This window comes from Leptonychotes weddellii, chromosome 4 (assembly GCF_054177405.1).
Source record: "Leptonychotes weddellii isolate Sample4059 chromosome 4, ASM5417740v2, whole genome shotgun sequence".
NCBI lineage: Eukaryota > Metazoa > Chordata > Mammalia > Carnivora > Phocidae > Leptonychotes > Leptonychotes weddellii.
The window spans coordinates 83,882,074-83,904,679 of NC_138372.1; the positions used below are offsets into that span (position 1 = coordinate 83,882,074).

At 36.8% G+C, this 22,606-nt stretch overlaps 1 protein-coding gene across 1 annotated transcript in view; it reads right to left on the minus strand.

Moving 5' to 3' along the window:
* WDR47 (WD repeat domain 47) overlaps nt 1–22,606 on the minus strand; it is a 57,097-nt gene that overhangs the window by 12,461 nt on the left and 22,030 nt on the right. Inside the window, 7 exon segments of the mRNA XM_081815587.1 lie at nt 1–24; nt 2,013–2,088; nt 7,368–7,628; nt 9,106–9,284; nt 14,971–15,097; nt 18,396–19,198; nt 21,108–21,192. The exon segment at nt 1–24 is cut by the window's left edge and continues 24 nt beyond it. Of these exon segments, the coding sequence (XP_081671713.1) occupies nt 1–24; nt 2,013–2,088; nt 7,368–7,628; nt 9,106–9,284; nt 14,971–15,097; nt 18,396–19,198; nt 21,108–21,192 (1,555 nt within the window).

A 22,606-nucleotide genomic window follows, 5' to 3' on the forward strand; every position in this document is an offset into this window, starting at 1 on the left:
AAATTGTTTTTTTGATTTGTCATCCTGTGGAAAGAATAAATATGAAAGTCATCTTATGAAAAAAATGAATTTGAAAGAATTCATCTTTAGCCCATTTTAAATTCATTTGAACAGTATTATTCACTTTATCACTTTATGTTCACTACCTATAATCACGTATTATTTTAAATGACAAATCCAAATTAACCCAAATTTTTCCCTTTTTGCTGCCCATTGCTGAACTAAGTTCAGAAAGCTCATAACCACTTAAGTTTTTCTTTGCTTACTATGACAAAACATAAGACTATGCATTCTCATATAAAGTTATCTTTAACTATCAAGAAAAAAACAGCCCACATATATATTTTTTATAAAATTAACATAATATCAGGGCGCCTGGGTGGCTGTCGTTAAGTGTCTGCCTTCGGCTCGTGTCATGATCCCAGGGTGCTGGGATTGAGCCCCGCATCAGGCTCCCTACTCAGCGGGAAGCCTGCTTCTCCCTCTCCCACTCCCCCTGCTTGTGTTCCCTCTCTCGCTGTGTCTCTCTCTGTCAAATAAATAAAATCTTTAAAAAATAAAATAAAATAAAAAATAAAATAAAATCAACATAATATCATTTGTGTTTCTAAAAGTAGGAAGTATAAAAGACTATTACTCAATCCACTTCCACTTGGGTGGGGGTGGGGGAGGATAGTTTACCATGATCTCCAGCAATGAATACTTTAATATTTCAAACTGAAATTGTAAAATACTCCTTTAAAATTATAAAAATGATTTTAATCACATTTAATTTGAACCTCATTTTTATTTTAAACTGTCAACTTATCTGTCCTCTTCTGAGGAAGGCAAGCTGAAGCAATTCTATATAAAAGCTTTGATGACTCCTGCTATTAATATCATTTGAAACTACCCTGCTACCCTGACCACAATGGACTGGACCTGGAACAGGGACCGCTAGACTGGGTGTAGTCAACAGACCTAACTAAATCCTGCCCTTGGGAAGTATGGATGTCAAGTACACACACAAAGGCAAGTCACTTCAGCTCTAGGACCCAGAGTGACTATACCAATGAAGAGATTATGCCTCTCCCTACACAAACTTTTATGTATTCATGCAATAAATACATCCTCATGGGGGAATAAGGGGAAAACCTGATAGGTCATACCATGTCTGTCTTACATAACTGAATTAAATTCTTTTATTATTCATTTGAATTTATTTGATTAGAAATGCTACATTTTCCATTAACCTGCACACAAGAAATGTGACTGCCAAATGAACAGCAATGGTAGATAAGAGAAAAAGAGAGGGAAATGACTGATTAAATGGCCTTTAGCACACTAATGATAATTACCAAGGGTTGCTTTAAAACAGATGTGGCAGAGCCACCAATTAACTTTATTTGCTCTTCTTTAGTGTGTTTAAATATTTTAAGAAACTTGTTCTATTTTTAAAATAGATTTCACATAAAAATCTACATTCCTATAATTTCCTGAAAACCAAAAGAACTGGAAATACTAGATAAGCATATTTCTTTGTGCAAGGGACAAATATTCTCATGTGCTTATCACGTAAGTCAATTTTATTCATTTATGTTACCTGTTTGGCCCCATAAACATCTGAAATAATGGTTTTGTTTATGAGGTTAAAATTTGAGCTAAAGAAAATAAGATAGAATGAAGCTATATAGTAGTTTAGGGAAGGATGTCTGGTTCCAAAGCAAAAACAGCTGCATTGAAGAGAAGCCCAAAAGAAATACCAATAATATCTGAACAAAGTAACCATAGGGACCAGAGAGTAGTGCACAGCCCCAACTCATGAGCCAAGATTGCTCCTGGGCCATTAAAATGAATACTTTCAAATATTTTCTGAGGCAACTTAACCAGTGAAAGCTCAACTACCTCGAGACAAATAACATATCAACAGTAACGATTATTTCTAAAAATGGTTCTATGAATTGAGAATTTCTTAGCAATATCTCCAGGTATATATAAAAATAATAATGAAAATTTCTTCCCCGAAGTATTACCTCTTCCCCTCTTGACCTTGATAGATTCCCTGAAGAATCTCCAAGAGGTGGATTAATGACTGAATGTTCTGATGAGCTGTATGAATAGAAATTCAAATAAAGTTTACGCTGAATATAAAACAGAAACTAAATTGATCCTTTCAATCTCTAATATTTATTTTTTTGGCAAATGACCCACACTGACCCCAAAGTAACTCTCTGAAGCCATTTATTCAGAGGCTCTGGGACTCAGTGACACCAAGCATAGTTGAAAGGAGGGAGTGAGAAAGTGGAAAGGAGATTAAAAATTTTATAGTGAGATGTCAAGTAGCTTTCCCCTGCTGAGTTCTAGAATCCTGGATGCTATGCTTAAATGTTAACCCAGGCAGGACTTGGACTGCTCTTTAGGAAAATTATCTGACCCAAGAGAAAAGACTAACAGAAACTGACAGTTAAGAGTCTTCAGTAAAACAATGTTTCCCCTTAATCACTTTTTGTCATGGAGACAGATCCATCATATACATAGCCTTCCTCCCAGTCAGCTTTTTTTTTTTTCTTTATGCCTCACTCTTTACAGATAGTCAAAGATTTCCAGATACTTGAAGAAAGCCTCCTAGATAAAAGCCAGAGACTAAAACAAACAGAAAAAGTGGGGTGCCTGGGTGGCTCAGTTGGTAAAGTGTCTGACTTCGGATCAGGTCATGATCTCAAGGTCCTGGGATCAAGCCTCAAGTCAGGCTCTGCACTCAGTGGGGAGTCTGCTTCTTCCTCTGTCCCTCCCCCTGCTTGTGCACGAGCTCTCTCTCTCTAATAAATTAAATCTTAAAAAGAAAACAAAACAACAGAAAAAGGAATTTGGTTTGTATCTCCCTGATAAGTGATATTGAGTATTTCATGTGTCTGTTGGCCATCTGTATGTCTTTGGAAATATGTGTATGTATGTCTTCTGCTCATTTTTTAATTGAATTGTTTTTGGGGTGTTGAATTTTGTAAGTGCTTTATATATTTTGGATACTAACCCTTTATCAGATATGTTATTTGCAAATATCTTCTTCAATTCCAAAGGTTACTTTTTAGTTTTGCTGATTATTTCCTTCACTGTACAGAAGCTTTTCATTTTGATGAAGTCCCAATGGTTTATTTTTGCTTTCAACATGTTTCCCTTGCCTCAGGAGGCATATCTAGTAAGAAGTTGCTACAGCAAATATCCAAAGAGTTTGCTGCCTGTGTTCTCCTCTAGGATTTTAATGGTTTCTTATCTCACATTTAGGTCTTTAATCCATTTTGAATTTATTTTTGTGTATGGTACAAGAAACTGGTCCAGTTTCATTCTTTTGCATGTTGTTGTCCAATTTTCCCAACACCATTTGTTAGAGAGACTATCCTTTTCCCATTGGTTATTCTTTCCTGCTTTGTCAGAGATTAATTGACTATATAGTTGTGGGTTCATGTCTGGGTTTTCTATTCTGTTCTCTTGATCTAAGTGTCTATTTTTATGTCAGTACCATGCTGTTTTGATCACTATAGCTTTGTGATATAACAAATCAAAACTACAATGAGATATCACCTCACATCTGTCAGAATGGCTAAAAGCAACAACACAAGAAACAACAGGTGTTGGCAAGGATGTGGAGAAAGGGGAACCCTCTTGCACTGTTGGTGGGAATGCAAACTGGTGCAGCCACTCTGGAAAACAGTATGAAGATTCCCTCAAGAAGTTAAAGATAGAACTACCCTACAATGCAGCAATTGCACTACTAGATATTTATCCAAAGAATGCAAAACACTAATTCAAAGGGATACATGCATATAAAATGATATGTTTATAGCAGCATTATTTACAATAGCCAAATTATGGAAGCAGCCCAGGTGTCCAGTGCTTGAAGAATGGATAAAGAAAATGTGGTATACACAATGGAATATTATTCAGCCATAAAGAATAAAATCTTGCCATTTGCAATGATGTGGATGGAGCCAGAAAGTATTATGCTAAGTGAAATAAGTCAGAAAAAGACAAATACCATATGATTTCACTCATATGTGGGAATTTAAGAAACAAAACAAACAAGTAAAGGGAAAAAAGAGAGAGGTAAACCAAGATACAAACTCTAACTACAGAGAACAAACTGATGGTTACCAGAGGGGAAGTGGGTAGGGGGAAGAGATAAATAGGTGATGGGGATTAAGGAGTGCACTTGCTTGATGAGCCCTGGGTGTTGCATGTAAGTGTTGAATCACTAAACTGTACAACTGAAACTAATATTATACTGTATGTTAACTAACTGGAATTTAAATAAAAACTTAAAAAAAACAGAAAAAGGAATTTGGAAGGAGGGAGGAAACAAAACCTACAAAAACATAATTTAAATTCTTAGAGATGTAAGAGGAAATAATAAATCCAGGAAACAAGAATGAGACCTAAAAATTTTTTTAAGGAAAATTAGAGAATAAGAGCTTAGAAAATAAGAATATGGTAGAAAATAACCAATAGAAAATGGAGGTGAAGAAATTGCTAAATAAAAAAAATTTTTGCGATTTCCCAGAACTTAAGTTTCTAGCCTAAAAGGACCCATTAGTACCCAGAAGAATGGAAGGAAAATAGACTTATTCTGATATATATCATCATGAAATTTTTACAACATCAGGGAAGAGAAAGTCCTAAAAAATGCCAGATGGAAAAAGCAACAGTCTTCATACAAAGGATCAGGTCACAACAGCGTCAGACTTCTTAACAAGAACACTGAAACATGTAGCAATACCTTTGAAACCCCAAGGAATGATTTCCATCCTAGACCTCTATACTCAGCTATACTAACAAATAAAATGGGAAATATTTAGATATGCAAGGTCTCAGAAACTTTACCTTTAATGTGCCCATTTCTAGGAAACTACATGAGATCCTGAAAACATGTAATCCAATACAGAGAAGAGGCAAAGGAAATTCCCAGGAAGAGGGTGAAGGGAAGTCTCAGGACTCTCAGGCCTGAATAAGATGGCCCAGAGGTAATGAATATAAAGTGAAGCAAGAGTGATCCTGGAGGATGTCTCCCAGGGGGGATAAATGGAAAAGAGACAACTACCTGATACTTTATACTACAATGAGAGAAGTTTTAGGATTTTACAGTTTTGTCAAGCGATCAACAGAGAGTTTAGTGAGAGGTACTAAGAAAATTAAGTACGTGCACACATACAAAGACACAAAAAATGAGGCAATTAATGTCTCCATGAAAAATAAAAGTTGTGGGGCGCCTGGGTGGCTCAGCTGGTTAAGCGACTGCCTTCGGCTCAGGTCATGATCCTGGAGTCCTGGGATCGAGTCCCGCATCGGGCTCCCAGCTCAGCGGCGAGCCTGCTTCTCCCTCTGACCTTCTCCCCTCTCATGCTGTTTCTCTTTCTCTCGCTCTCTAATACATAAATAAATAAAATCTTAAAAAAAAAAAAAGAAAAAGAAAAGTTGTATGAAAAGGAAACATAATCATATTATATTATATGACTCAGATGTAAATAACATTTACATGGCCATGGTAATGTTAACACTGATTACTGATTTATTTTATTTTTAAAGATTTTATTTATTTATTTGGCAGAGAGAGACACAGCGAGAGAGGGAACACAAGCAGGAGGAGTGGGAGAGGGAGAAGCAGGCTTCCCGCGGAGCAGGGAGCCTGATGTGGGGCTCAATCCCAGGACCCTGAGATCATGATCTGAGCCGAAGGCAGATGCTTAATGACTGAGCGACCCAATTGATATACTGGAAAGAAAGAGTAGACAAAGTGAATGTATTGTGGGTGAGGAGTATGGTAGCTAAATCTAACTGGCAGGGAAGCAACAGATAAAAATAGTAACAGAAGCACGTTATTCAGAAATGTGGAGATATGTAGCACAAGAAACAGCTAGCTGGGTTGAAAATGGCAGCCTACCAGAAATAGAAATCATAGACAAAGATGGATAAGATAGCCTCAAAGTGTTGTCTTTTTAAAACATGTATGTATGTTACTTTAATTTAAAAAAAAAAAAATCAGGGGCGCCTGTGTGGCTCAGTTGGTTAAGCGGCTGCCTTCAGCTCGGGTCATGATCCCAGGGTCCTGAGATCGAGCCCCACATCAGGGGCCTTGCTCAGCGGGGAGCCTGCTTCTCCCCTGCCTGCCGTTCCCCCTACTTGTGCTTGCTCTCTGTCTCTCTCTCTCATTGTCAAATAAATAAAATCTTTAAAAAATAAATAAATAAATAAAAAATTTTAATTTGAGTTCTAGTTTGCGCAGTGCAAAAATACAGTTACAGAAACTGTAATAAGGAAGTAAATATTAGATAAACTTGTTCTTAAATATAAAACCAGAATTTTTGATACAAAATTTATAAGGCCAATCTAATTTCTGTAAGCATCCGAAGGCCAAATTATACACTCTCAAAGGTGTTTGATGTTAAGAATAGATGAAGAAGGGACACCTCAGTGGCTTAGTCGGTTTAGCGTCTGCCTTCGGCTCAGGTCATGGTCCCAGGGTCCTGGGATCGAGCCCCGCATTGGGCTCCCTGCTCAGCGGGAAGCCTGCTTCTCCCTCTGCCTGCTGCTTCCCTGCTTGTGCTCTGATAAATGAATAAATCTTAAAAAAAAAAAGAAGAGATGAAGAAACTCATATGTGGAATTTAAGAAACAAAACAAATGAGCAAAGGGGGAAAAAAGAGACAAACCAAGAAACAGACTCTTACCTATAGGGAACTAATGGTTACCAGAGAGGAGGTGGGTAGCAAGGGAAAGGGTGAAACACGTGATGGGGATTAAAGAGTGCACTTGTGAGGATGAGCACTGGGTGATTAAAAACTGAAAAAAAAAAGAATAGATGAAGAACATACTCCTTAACTATTCCTACTGCATAAATTAACACTTGTTTACTAAGGATAGCAAGATAAAAAATCGTCCCTGATTAGTGAAAACATAAATATGCAAGATGTCTTTAATTGCAGTAACTGCCAGAGCTGCCAAGATGGTTTTGCTGCAACCATCCCAACATGTTATAAAACATCTTCTGCCCTCAAAGTCTGTGAATTAAAATATTATTGGTTGAAAGGTATCAATGGCAAGAAGAAAGAAAATCAGGGAGAAGATAAAACTGTAAGATCTCTGAGTAAAATGACTTATAAAAAAATAGAATTGTCTTAGTGAGAAAGCAAAAATAAAAATAGGAGAACAAAGACTCCTAAGAAATTTAGAAGTTAGTAGAAGAGAATACGGATAAAGACAGATTAGAAAAAGATTTGGTGTGTAATGAGCTCCAAAAACTTTTATTTGTAAGGCTCCAAAGAGAAGTTCAACTTTCTAGGTTTCCAGTCATTAATAGGACGTTATTATTTCCAGGTTTTACAAATTAAAGTACTTACATTTGGTTTCCACAAGAAGGTGACTCCTCAAGAAAAGGTATGTGATTTGTTGATCCAGGATTACGCGGGGTGCTTGTGTGAATATTTGAAGCATCAGGTGTTAATCTCTGACTAGAGTCTTGGGGTGGTGTAGCAAAACTAGTTAGAGAAGAATTATTAGATCCATTGCTTTTGCTCCCGTTACATTGCTGACTGAGCGCTGACACCTCATTACCAAGGCTATCCATTCCAATGTTTAATTCACCAAGCTTTTGAATGGACCTATAAAATAAAACAATGCAATTACATTAAAATGAAAACTTAATCACATTCTTAATATACAGAAGAGGGAGCACCTGAGTGGCACAGTCAGTTAAGCGTCTGCCTTCGGCTCAGGTCATGATCCCAGGGTCCTGGGATCGAGCCCCACGTTGGGCTCCCTGCTCGGCAGGAAGCCTGCTTCTCCCTCTCCCAGTCCCCCTGCTGTGTTCCTTCTCTCGCTGTGTCTCTCTCTGTCAAGTAAATAATAAAAATCTTAAAAAAAAAAAATAGTCCTGGTACTGGCTCAGATATATAAAACTAAGGGCCTAGGAAAAAAGGGTTGAATAAAAGTATTATATTAAAGGGTTAGAAAAAAACAGATAAGAGACAAGAACAACAGAGAATTTATATGAAATTTACAAAAGCTAAATAACAAGAAATAATTTGAATTTTATTTATAATTGTCTTTAAAGGAAGGACAAACCATCTTGAACAGTTTAACTTTTTTTTCTGAGGAAGTACATCCCTTACCACTATTAGGATCACAGAACCTTGCCACTTTATCTTCTGATTTAATGCTAATCTGCTTGCACTGAAAAATAAATGGTGAGGAAATCCAACTGCAACCATGGCCTTTATGGATATGAAGAAGACATCTAAGAACCAGAAATGGCAGTTCATCAAAATAGGATAATTCTGATAAGCCACTGACTTATCAGAGGTGGTAAGAAAATGATCCTCAAATGCAATGTTCAGAAACATATTTAGACTCTTCAGATTACCACTATAACCATTCCTTGTGTGAAAGTTTGAAGTCAGAATCAATTTCAGGCTGGCTTGCACAACCCTCAGAGTATCGAGCAGATTACTTCCAGTATTACTGAATCAAGTAAAGAACTGACAGTCACTACTACATTGCCTAATCATAATTACAATAATAACCTACATTTATGGTACATTTCCTGTATGCCAGGAATTATTCTAAGTATTTTTTTATATATTAACTCATTTAATCTTCATGGATATTCTGTGAAGTAGATGAAGAAATAAGCAAAAAGAAGCTAAGTAACTAGGACCCCTAGGATCTCAGCAACCCTGGGATAGCTGGATCCAACTGGCTATCTGCTTCCAGCTGTGAGCTGAACCACCACACTTCTGCTCTCATTGCTTAGAAGTGAAAAAAGGTTTAAAGGGAAGAAGAACAAAATTAGATCAACACTCAGAATGCTGTGGAAGGAAGATATTCCGTAACTCCCCATTACTTGAAACACGTAAAACGCTCTAAAATTTCAAACTATATGTGGAAAGTAGCAGTCACTGCATGCTTTCAATAGCTTTGAAATAATTTTTTTATTATGTTATGTTAGTCACCATACATTACATCATTAGTTTTTGATCTAGTGTTCCCAATTCATTGTTTGCGTATAACACCCAGTGCTCCATGCAATACATGCCCTCCTTAATACTTTATATTTTAAAAAGTGACTGAAAGACATACCTATTAAGGAATTGTTCGGTAAGATTTTGCTGCTGATCAGGACCATCTTCCTGATTCACACCTCCCTCAAGCAGCATTTGTTGGTATATCTGTCGTTGTTGCTCCTTCTGTTCTAAATGCTGTTGATAGCGTAATCTTTGCCTATAATATTCTTGAAATTGTTCTGTTGAATCTCGAAGCTTAAAAATATTAGAGAAAGTAATATATTTGAGCAGACTATGATTAAATATATGTCCCTACCCAACAGTAACTTCTATAAACACTGGATGAAATATACAAGCAGCTATATTTAACAATTAGAAAACACTTAATACATTGCTCTTTGAAAAATAATATAGTATCCAGGAGTTTTTATAGTCAAGTGGATGAGTTAATTTGCTTTATTCTAAACAAGAGACTGACCAAAATGAATGGTCATCCTGGATCTTTGACAAACCCAAAATAAAAATACAAATTAAAGCAGTCACAAGGGGTCATGGAATTAGATCTGTACTGCTTGAAAAAAATACTGAAAGACTACATTAGTACTTAATAAACACAATACTTTGTCCAACACTTAATTTGAGCATGTAAATGGTTTAATAGGTTACTCTAGAGAGAAACTTTAAAAATTTCCCTCAAAAACAATACTTTAATTCAGGTTTCAAATGGCCTTTCACAAGAAAGTGGAATAAAATGGATAGTAAACTTAATCTCAACATTTCTACTTTGTTCTTCTAAAAGAACTATATAGCACCCAAACTTGCAGGACTTAGGTATTTAGTAAATTCCAATATTGGCAAAGAAAGACTCCCCTGCCAACCTGGAGTCCGGTCATATTACATGGATCATGTGAACTGGGGTTACCCTGGAACAAGTCAATCATCTCTAAAATTGGCCCACACTGATAATAAGCTTAATGAAGAGTCTTATACAGCTAACTAAAGCTAAAACTGTCTCCCCTTTTCCAGGAAGTAGTAACAATCCTCCTCTACTTCATAACTTACAGCAATAACTCTGAGACAAAATTATCTATATATCCTTTTAAATTTTTTATTGTTGGTAAAATAGAAAATTCATCATTTTAACCATTTTTATGTGTACAATTCAGTGGCATTAATTATACTCACAACATTGTGCAATAATCACCACTATCTATTTCCAAAATTCATCAACCTACAGAGAAACTCTGTAACCATTAAGCAATAATTTCCCATTTCTTCCTCCACCAAGTTCCTGGTAACCTCTATTCTACTTTCTGATTTTGCCAATTTCAGATATTTGATATAAGTGGAATTATATAGTATTTGTCCTTTTCTGTCTGGCTTATTTCACTTAGCATGATGTCTTCAAAGTTCATCCATGTTGTAGCATATGTCAGCATTTCATTCCTTTTTGTGGTTGAATAATATTCCATTGAATGGATATGTCACTTTGGTTTATCCATTAATCTGTGGATGGACACTTGGGTTATATCTACATTTTGACTACCATGAATAATGCTGCTATGAACATGGATGTAAAGATATCTGTTTGAGTCCTGCTTTCAATGCTTTAGAGTGGATTAGAGTGGAATTGCTGGGGTATATGGTAATTCAATATTCAGCTATATTTAAGCTATGTTTTAGCTATATTTAATTCTATATTTAAGGTACCACCAATCCAAAGTGCACCATTTTACATTCAAATCAACAACGTATGAGGGTTCAAATTCTCCACTTCTCCACCAACACATTATTTTCCACTTTTTTTTTTTTTAAGATTTTATTTATTTATTTGACAGAGAGAGACACAGCAAGAGAGGGAACACAAGCAGGGAGAGTGGGAGAGGGAGAAGCAGGCTTCCCGCTGAGCAGGGAGCCCAATGCGGGGCTCAATCCCAGGACCCCGGGATCATGATCTGAGCCGAAGGCAGGCGCTTAACAACTGAGCTACCCAGGCGCCCCAAATGGAATTGTTTTCTTAATTTCCTGTTCAGATTGTTCAATGCTGGTAGTGTAGAAGCCCACAACTGACTTTTTTTTTTTTTTTTAAGATTTTATTTATTTATTTGAGACAGAGAGAATGAGAGAGAGAGAGCACATGAGAGGGGGGAGGGTCAGAGGGAGAAGCAGGCTCCCTGCCGAGCAGGGAGCCCGATGCGGGACTCCATCCAGGGACTCCACGATCATGACCTGAGCCGAAAGAAGTCGCTTAACCAAATGAGCCACCCAGGCGCCCGCCCACAACTGACTTTTATGTGTTGTTCTTGTACCCTGCAACTTTGCTGAACTTGTTTGTAAACTCTAGTAGCTTTCTTATGAATTCCTTGGGATTTTCTATAAATAGAACTATGTCATCTATAAATAAAGATTAGCTTTACTTCCTTTCCAATCTGGATGGCTTTTATTTCTTTTTTCTGTCTAATCACCCTAGCTAGAACTTCCAGCAAATGTTGAAGAGCAGTGGTAAAAACAGGCATCCTTGTCTTTGTTCCCGATTTTAGGGGGAAAGCTTTTAGTTTTTCACCACTGAGTATGACATTAGCTTGGGGTTTTCATAAATGAACTTTACTGTGCTGAGGAAATTCCATTTTCTTAGTTTTCTGAGAGCTTTTATCATGAAAGAGTGTTTGATTTTGTCAAATGCCTTTTCTGCATCAACTGAGATGGTCAGATGTTTTTCTGTTCTTCATTCTATTAATGTGATAATATTACACTGATTTTTTTAATGTTGGACCAACCTTGCATTCTGGGATATATCCACTTGGTCAGGGTACATAATCCTTTTAATATGCTGATGAATTTGGTTTGCTAGTATTTTGTTAAAGGATTTTTGCTTCTATTTATGAAAAATATTGGTCTGTAGATTTTCTTTAAGATTTTATTTTGAGAAGGGCGCCTGGGTGGCTCAGTTGGTTAAGCGACTGCCTTCAGCTCAGGTCATGATCCTGGAGTCCCTGGATCGAGTCCTGCATCGGGCTCCCTGCTCAGCGGGGAGTCTGCTTCTCCCTCTGAGCCCGCTCCCCCCTCTTGTGCTCTCTCTCTCTCAAATAAATAAATAAAATCTTTAAAAAAAAAAAAGATTTTATTTTGAGAAAGAGAGAGAGCATGCACATGGGGGGAGGAGCAGAAGGAGAAAGAGAATCTCAAGCAGACTCCATGCAGAGTGCACAGCCCAACATGGGGCTTGATCCTACAACCCTAAGATCATGACCTGAGCTGAAATCAAGAGTTGGATGCTCAACTGATTGAGCCACCCAGGTGCCCTGGTCTGTAGTTTTCTTTTCATGTAATGTCTACATCTAGACTTGATATTAGGGTAATGCTGGCCTCAGAATGAGTTAGGAAGTATTCCTTCCTCTTACACACTTTTGGAAGATCTTGAGAAGGACTGGTGTTAACCCTTCCTCAATGTTCGGTAGAACTCACCCATAAAGCTATCTGATCCTAGATTTTTCTTTGCTGGAAGCTTTTTGATTACTGATTCAGTATAGGTCTGTTGAAATTTTCTATTTCTTTTTGAGTCTTTTTTTTTTTAAGATTTTTTTTTTATTTATTTATTCATTTGAGACAGAGAGATACAGAGAGAGAGCGCATGAGCAGGGGGAGGTGCAGAGGGAGAGGGAGAAGCAGACTCTCCACTGAGCAGGGAGCCTGATGTGGGACTTGATTCCAGGACCCTGGGATCATGACCTGAGCTGAAGGCAGAGGCTTAACCACCTCAGCCACCCAGGCACCCTTCTTGAGTCATTTAGGTAATTTGTGATTTCTAGGAATTTGTCCATTTCAACATGGCTATCTAATTTGTTGGCTTACAATTGGTCATAGTATTCTCTTATAATCCATTTTATTATTGTAAATAATATGTATTACAATACATATTATAATACAAAAAAATGTATTATCCATTTCTGATTTTACTTATTTGTGTGTGCCTCTCTCTCTCTTTTTTCTTGGTCTAACTAAGCACTTGTCAATTTTGCTGATCTTTTCAAAGAACCAACTTTTGGTTTTACTGATTTTCTCTACTGTTTTCCTCTTCTGTATTTTATTTTTCTCCCCTCTAATCTTTATTACGTTCTTCCTTCTGATATAATTTGTTCTTCTTGTTCCAGTTCCTCAAGGTATAAAGTTAGGTTATTGATTTGAGATCTTTCTTCTTTTTTAATGTAGTCATTTACAGCTATACATTTCCCCTGAGCACTGCTTTTGCTGTATCTCATAAGTTTGGAATGTTGTATGCTTTGGTATGTTGTGTTCATTTTTATTAGTCTCTAGTCTCTAGGTATTTTCTAATTTCCCTTTTGATTTCTTTGACCCATCAGTTAAGAGTGCATCAATTTTTACAAATTTGTGAATTTTCCAATTTTCCCTCTGTTATTAATTTCTAGCTTCATTCCATTGTAGTCATAGAAGATATTTCATATGATTTCAATCTTTTAAAATTTATTATTTGTTTTGGGTCCTAACATACACTCTATCCTGAAGAATGTTACATGTGCACTTGAGAAGAATGTGTATTCTGCTAGTGTTAGACTGTTCTTTTTTTCTTGTATCACTTTATATATTTGCATTCACATATTGTTAGTATTCACATATTCATAAACTTACCAACACTTGGAATACTAACACAGACCTGAGGTGTCTAAGAAAACAACTTCCTGTATAGAGACTGATACAGGCACCTCTGGGTGAAAAAAAGGTGCATCCTCCAAAGCAATAATATTGTTGTTGTATAGATGTCTGTTGGGTCTAGTTGGTTTATAGTATTGTTCAAGTACTCTGTATGCTTATTGACCTTCTGTTTAGATGTTCTACCCATTAAGTGGGGTATTGAAGTCTCCAACTATTATATCTCCCTTCAACTCTGCCAATGTTTGCTTCATAGATTTTGGGGTTCTGCTGTTTGGTGCATATTCATATGTATTTTTAATAGTAATTTTTCGGGGCGCCTGGGTGGCTCAGTCGTTAAGCGTCTGCCTTCGGCTCAGGTCATGATCCCAGGGTCCTGGGATCGAGCCCCGCATCGGGCTCCCTGCTCGGCGGGAAGCCTGCTTCTCCCTGCTTGTGTTCCCTCTCTCGCTGTGTCTCTCTCTGTCAAATAAATAAATAAAATCTTAAAAAAAAAAAAAAAGTAATTTTTCTACTTCATTCTTTTTTTTTTTTTAAGATTTTATTTATTTATTTGAGACAGAGAGAATGAGAGAGAGAGAGCACATGAGACGGGGAAGGGTCAGAGGGAGAAGCAGGCTCCCTGCTGAGCAGAGAGCCAGATGCGGGACTCGATCCAGGGACTCCAGGATCATGACCTGAGCCGAAAGCAGTCGCTTTACCAACTGAGCCACCCAGGCGCCCCTCTACTTCATTCTTAATATTTAGTTGAAGACAAAAAAGTTTATTGAACTTATTAAAACTACCTCTTCACCTCTTCTAAGTGGCATACCATGTAAGAAAATTTATACTCTCCTTTATAATGCAATTTCTTTTCCAAATCACCACAGAAAAATAATTTGGAATTCTAAAAACTTGGATAAAAGTATTTTATATTATAAATGTCATAATTTCCTGTTCATTAAATCTAATTAGTAAGATACGTCTTAAAAATACAAGCTATCCACATTTAATGTGAGTTTAATTACTTGAGTCCTGAAATATGTAAGATTAATGTAAACTGTGGTATTTTAGATTGTTAATAAATTCACCTGTTAAAAATGCTCCAAAATACATGACAACTAAAAATACCATATATCCTTAAGGAAAAAGGGAGAAAATAATAAGAAAGTCTAGATATTCTCTCACCTACTTCCAAACATTGGAAAATTCCTTTTACATTCTATCCAAGCAAATACTTTTATTTCTTCCACAGAGAATAATTCTAAAAGACACTAGGTATATTAAATATTACCTCATTTTTTTCTTGCTTAGCTGGTCCTGGATTCTGTGTTCCATTTGCAGGCTCTTTTTCTGAAACTGAACTCTGGCCCAGGATTTCACTGCTTATAGGCTGCTGTGCCTCAACGGGTGTTTCACTTCTTCCAGAAAGGTGCAAAAAACAAACAGGAAGAGGTAGGGGTGAAGGAAAATATATTCTAGTTAGAGAAATTTTAATTAACACAATGAATACTTAATCTAAATGTTTATCAAATGTGCAAAAATAGATTTTTAAATCTTCCTTTCTTCTCTTAAGGGTACTATGTAAGAGATTTTTTTTTTTTTTTAAATAGAATGTGCTTATAACAGAAGTACACTGGATTATTAAGCAAGGAGGGTAGCGGCTCCAGTCTAAAACAAGGTGTGTGGTCTTGCGAAAATCACTTACATTCTCTGTGGCTCAGCTTCATCTATAAATTGAACTGAATAATAAGCTGGATGACCTAATGCCTGAATTCTCTTCATGTACCTTAATCTGTGACTTTCTTATCCAAACATTAATTTTTCCCCTCCAATGTTTCAACAAAATTTTAAGAACTGTTAAGATTTTATTAAAAGACTGTCTTTGGCTTATTTGCACTTAACATAAAAGCTAAATATACACCTTTCCAAAATTTTTAATGTATACTAATTAGTAAGCTTAATATCTTATGTCAGGTTGTTCCTAATATTCTTCTAAACACTAGCAATTTCTACTTTTCATAGTTACTTTGTTCAAAATTTTTAATGACTAACATCATCCAAAGATGATGAATACCACAGACATTTACCTACTGGCATGAGGCACCATGGGAACAGGTACAAAAGTAAAATGATCTTTGCCTTGAAGGAATCTGATTATGAGATGGCTTCATAATGGCCTCTCCAGGTAGAAGTATGTAAGACATAACAAATTACAGGTCTAGGGTTCAGGAAGCAGAGCTAGTCATCCTCACAAAGGCACCATTGGTTAGAAGCTTTCTAACCTATAAATGTATCAAGTTACATAATCACACATGAACCCAGAGGAGGAAGTAGAAAGACTTGGGAAAAGTTTTTGGCTACCAGTCAATGCTGTAACCTGCTAATGACCATAAGAGGTCCCATTTTATGTCCACAAGACAGATTTTCTAAGAGTTATTAACTGTATAGAGATAGAATAAAATGACCTTTATAATGAATTTTGCAATTTATATAGCATTTCCACATGCATTATCTCACTTAACTTGCACAGTAACTTATGAAATAGATTGTAACTCCCATTTCACAGATGAGGAACAAAGTGATTTTCCTAAAATTACATAGTGGGTAAATAAAACTAGGATTTGAATCCAGATTTTCAGGCTCCAAATCCAATGCTGACCCATTCCTAAGAATTTTTCTATTTCTGTCATTTAATTTTGAGACTGTTACACTGAGTAGCCAAAGCTTATATATTTCAACTAATTTTTCTTCCTTTTTGAGTTTATGTTTGAGTGAAAAGCTGTCTTTACAAAATACTACATACTCTCTTATAAACCTTTCTTTTGTGTTTTATCTTTTTTTTTTTTTTAAAGATTTTATTTATTTATTTGAGAGACAGAATGAGATAGAGAGCATGAGAGGGAGGAGGGTCAGAGGGAGAAGCAGACTCGCTGCCGAGCAGGGAGCCCGATGCGGGACTCGATCCCAGGACTCCGGGACCATGACCTGAGCCGAAGGCAGTCGCTCAACCAACTGAGCCACCCAGGCGCCCAATCTTTTGTGTGTTATCTTCTTATTCACCACAGTAACTCAATCACTATACCCAGGATGCAGCATGGTGCTAGCACAGAGTAGACACTCAAATATTTTTAAACAAATATTGACTTCAAACATGAATTACCACAAAAAGAGGTTTCTTCATGTGGCATCTTCAACATAACTGATCTAATTAAGCTTCCCAATATTTTTAAATTACACCTCAAACATTTTTTAAAAACAAGGTTAACTCTTTCCAAAGTAAATTTTTATACTTTATCCACAGCACAGTAGCCCTCCCATAGCATGTTATTAGCAGCCCTTTTGACATATTGTCCTTACCAGGAGTATGACACTCAGAAGGGGAGAAATTTATATTTACAAAGCATCATTCACATACTTGCCACTCTGCTAGGAGCTTTATCTCAGTTTGCAAGTCAATACCCTGTTTTATAGAGGTCATTTAGGCTCAGAGAGATTAAGGACGGGTCTCCAGGTCATACAACTACTAAATGGCAAAGCTTTTGTTCAAACCCAAGTCTGACTCCAGATCATGTTCTATTCATTATTCCACACTGCTTGGCCTCATAAGTCTTCCAATTTCACAAGCATGACAGATGTTTTCTGGGTTAGTGCTACTGCTCAGCTAATAACACATGTATTACTCACTTGCTGATATGTCATTTTTTACCTCTGTTTATTCTGTAATCTAGTAACTTACACTCCACTTCTTTACATCTTTATCCAGTCAGTCCTCAAATTTCTACTACTTTCTTTACATAGGCAAGAGCACATGTAGAGTCAGATTTAATTGGATTTTTGTGTGTCTCTTTTCCACACAATCCCACTGGTGTACAAGTCCAAACATGTCATTCATTATACTGAGCAAGAAGTTCTGATCATCTTGTGTACTCAGAAGAATATCAGCAGTTCACCCAGAACTGAAGTTCAACATTCCAAACAATGAAAATTTTCTTTAAAGAGATTGGAAAGTCCAGGGTAAGTTTAAGATGGTCTCTACCAATGCTCAAGACTTTCTATTCCTTTAGGATTTAGATAATAGGAAGCTCCTATATTAAGTTATACTCATCCATTTTCATGACTAGATATCATCTTTATCTTTCAATTAGAGCAATAAGATGCCTTAAGAAGTCACCCGAGGCTTTAGGAAGTCCCCTCACTTAACATCCTAAAATGCTCCCTTCTGTTTAAGGAACATTAAACAAGATATCACAACCCCCTCCTCTGCAATCTCATAGCAACTTAACAGAAAATGATCTCAGGGCTGTGAGATCAAGGCCCACGTTGGGCTCTGTGCTGGGTGTGGAGCCTGCTTAGGATTCTCTCTCTCCCTTTCCCTCTGCCCCTCCCCATCCTTCTCTAAAAAAATTTAAAAATAAAGGAACTTGAACATTAAACACACACACACACAAACACACAATCTCACACTTGTGAATATTTTTTTTTTTAAGATTTTTTTAAATTTATTTATTTGACAGAGAGAGAGCACAAGTAGGCAGAGCAGCAGGCAGAGGGAAAGGGAGAAGCAGGCTCTCTGCTGAGCAGGGAGCCCAATGCGGGGCTCCATCCCAGGACCCTGGGATCATGACCTGAGCCGAAGGCAGCCACCCAATCGACTGAGCCACCCAGGTGCCCCTCACACTTGTGAATATTTTCTAATTTTTATGAGCAAATACTTACCGTTCAGGGGATTCTTCGTAAATACTGTGACATTCTGTATTCTCAAGCATGAGACTTCTACTGAGGTTTTGCACACCTGGATAATGGAAGTTAGCAAAGGAGTGTGACATTGGAGAAGTTTTGTTTCCAAGGTCTGAGATTCTCTTATCATGACTGGTTAGTCCACAAGTGAGGCCATCTAAAGCAGGATTCAGAGATCGGGTCATATAGGCATCAGCTGATTGAGGCCTTCTCATTGGAGATGATGGATAGGGAGAAAGTTTGCTGATAAGAGGAGTCAAAAGATCAGCATATGCAGCTTTTGTAGGTTTCAGAAGTTTGTCAACATGAATATTAAGCATTTTCTGTTCAAAAGCACAAGAGAAGACAGAAGATGGGAGATTCTGAAGCCATGACAATAAACTCAGATCCAAGTCATCACAACCATTACCACATAAAAGGTCAATGCCAAGAAGTACTTCACTTTCTGTAATTTCTTCTCCAGTTGCTTTACTTTGACAAAATTCTACACAGCATTCATAAAGTAGACCCTTCATTACAAGCTGAAATAAACGATTGTTACTTGCTTTAAAACCTGCCTCACTTAGCTTCCTATCAGCAGGGATGAATTCTGCAACCATGACACAAGCCTCTTCAAAACAGTGAACTCGTGCAGTGCTGGGATTCCAGTCCTTAAATTCAGCATGATTGGTCAGACGAGGCAAAGTCAAAAGCAAACAGAGCTTGCTATAATCATCTTTAGAAGGACAGTACTCTTCTAGGGCATGCAAACATTGCACAGCTTCTTGCATGGTAAATTCCAGCTGTAAGAAAAATTTAAGTGATCACTATAGAGAGAGATGCTGTGAGATAAAAAACAAGAGTATTTTATTCAAATACAAAGATACTTTACAAACTTTCATAAACTATTCAACTGCAAAAGGATAAACTCTAGTGTCAAAGAATACTCACATAACTTGCAAGATATTTAATAACAACTTTCAAGACAAGAATCAAAATGTTTTTCACCACTGAAATAAAAATATTAAATAATTTGGTTAATTAGTGACTTAAACTCCTCCTATAAAAATAGTGTTCTAGTTCAGGCTTCAGACTATCATTCTCAAGGCATAATTTTTTTTTTTAAAGAATTTACTTATTTATTTGACAGAGAGAGACACAGTGAGAGAGGGAACACAAGCAGGGGGAGTGGGAGAGGTAGAAGCAGGCTTCCCGCAGAGCAGGGAGCCCAATGCAGGGCTCGATCCCAGGACCCCGGAATCACGACCAGAGCCGAGGGCAGACGCTTAACGACTGAACCACCCAGGCGCCCCTCAAATGCATAATTTTTTAAAGTCAAGAATAATTGAGTTCTCTAGAAATGAAAACTGAAGCATGCCAATATTCAATTGTTTATATAGCTTGCTATCACTCCAGCTTACCCAAAAAGCAAAAGAGCCATTCTTAAACTTGCCATAAGAGAAATTTGTGTGGAGAAAGAAAGCAAATTAAAAGAAAAAAAAAACATTTACAGTTCATTTACTACAAAAACAGAATGAAGACAGAATAAAGGAAGCTTAGCTGAGAGACAGATTACAATAATTTGTATACTGAATATTTTCTTAGAACCATAAGCTTTTAATGATGTAAGGAATCTTAGAGCTTATGTATCCACCTTTCTTCATCTTACATATGGAAAAAGGTAGCAGATTTAACTGAAGTAATGTAGTTGGTTAGTGACAAAGACAAAATAAAAATTAGGTCCTCTGACTTACATTCCAGAGTTCTTTCCACATTTAAACATCATTATCTGGCAAACATTTCTCTATTATACATGAAAGTCCTCATCGTAATATCTTTTGAGTTTATTTCAATGAACACTTACTGGCACTTAATAAGTTTCCTTGGTTTGGATGTAAGAACACTATTATTAAAACTTTAAAAATAACTTTCTAACCAAAAAACCTTTCATGGGGCACCTGGGTGGCTCAGTCAGTTAAGCGTCTGACTTTGGCTCAGGTCCTGATCTCAGGGTCCTGGAATCGAGCTCAGTGAAGAGTCTGCTTCTCCCTCTCGCTCTTCCTCTGCCCCTCCCTGTGCTCGTGCTCACTCTCTCTCAAATAAATAAACAAAATCTTCTAAAAAAAAAAAAAAGAAAGAAAGAAATGTTAAAAAAAAAATCCTTCATATCATTAAATTTAAATTGTCATAAAGGCATAAAGATTTTATCAAAAACCACCTCTGTTGTGCTGAGCACTGGGTATTGTATGTAAGTGATGAATCACTGGATTCTGTACCTGAAACTAATATTACACTGTATGTTAACTAACTGAAATTTAATAAAAACTTGGAGGAAAAAAAAAACACCTCTGGATCAATGTAAATACTGAAAAAAAAAACAGAAAAAAAAAGTAAACATAATCCACTTCTGTAATAAGAAAAAAGGAACAATGTAGCATCATCTTTAAGTCAAACATCTATTGCAACCTAAATCACCTTAAACAAGAGAAGAGCACACACCCGCCAACCAGCCAGCCATTCATTTATCATCTTTGTCTAAATCTTGGAAGCATTACAGATTGAAAGTACTACAGCTGCAAAAGAGTAAATCTTACCCCATCCTACCTCATAAAAACTTTGAAAATTCATGATACTAATCTTTTGTTTTAGTGAATAAAATACTTATGACTGAAACAAGACTATGGCGCAAACCTTCAGGAATAAAAATCTTACATGCTGGGGCTCATCTTCTGCTGACATTGCATTGTTAACACACAAAGCTTCTAAAAACTTCTGCTTCAGGATAATATAACGAAACCTGTGAAAAATAAAATATGAAACATTAAAATTAAAAAGCTGAGTTACAGCAATGTCAAAGATTGGAAATGAAACCCAAGTCCCCAGAGCAATAGAGGCCACATATGTTCAAAAGGACTAATTATTCCTTTAAAATTATATATATTTTTAAAGGTTTTACTTATTTATTTGACAGAGAGAGCGAGAGAGCAAAAGCAGGGGGAGCAGGAAAAGGAGAGGGAGAAGCAGGCTTCCCACTGAGCAGGGAGCCCGACGTGGGGCTCGATCCCAGGACCCTGGGCTCGTGACCTGAGCCGAAGGCAGATGCTTAACCAACTGAGCCACCCAGGTGCTCCTAAAATAATATTTTTAAAAAATTAATTTTCCAATGTCTCATAAATCAAATGCACTTAAAGTTACTATAACTACCTTTGCTTTCAAAAAATTCTTAAAAGCTGGGCGCCTGGGTGGCTCAGTTGGTTAAGCGACTGCCTTCAGCTCGGGTCATGATCCCATGGTCCTGGGATCGAGTCCCGCATCGGGCTCCCTGCTCTGTGGGGAGCCTGCTTCTCCCTCTCCCACTCCCCCTGCTTGTGTTCCCTCTCTCGCTGTGTCTCTCTCTGTCAAATAAATAGGTAAAATCTTAAAAAAAAAAAAAAAATTCTTAAAAGCTTATCACACTGAAGCCACAATTAAAATAATTTCAGTAGTAAGTAAATACAATTTAATACTCAAAGGATTTCTATTTCCAATCTTAATTCTGAACAAAAATCAAGTTTTATGGAAGAGGTCAAATATTATCTAATATGAAATCAAAGTCCTTTACATTCAAAATGCTTTGTTTTATGTTTTATTATGTTTTATTATTTTGTATTTTATTCAAAATATGTCTTTTTTTTCTTTGAATATGAGAGTGGTCTAATAAAAAGCAGACTGAAAGAATGTAAGAAATGAACATTTCTGAAAAGTCATAAAATAACCACAAACTTTGAATCTTTTTTTTTTTGTAAGGAGGCTCCAGCATGGAGCCCAACACGAGGCTTGAACTCACAACTCTGAGATCAAGACCTGAGCTGAGATCAGGAGTTGGATGCTTAACCGACTGAGCCACCCAGGCGTCCCTAAACCTTAAAACTTTTTAACAGAGATGTTCCAGGGAGAGGAGTCTACTTGACTTGCCTAAGAATTAAAAAATGTTGGATGCCTTAAGCACCTTAAAGAAAAAATTATTTCTAGGGACTGAAAGAAAATAATAATGAACCCCAGTCATTCTTTTAACCACTGTTATGGTAGCAAACTGTGTCCAATAAAACAAAATCCTTGCCTTCAAAAAGAGAGTCATCTAATAAATTGTATGAAATATGTACACTGTTTTGGCAAGGTCTCAAAGGAATGTGAAACCAATTCTATCAGAAGGGGTGGGAAGTATAAGGAAA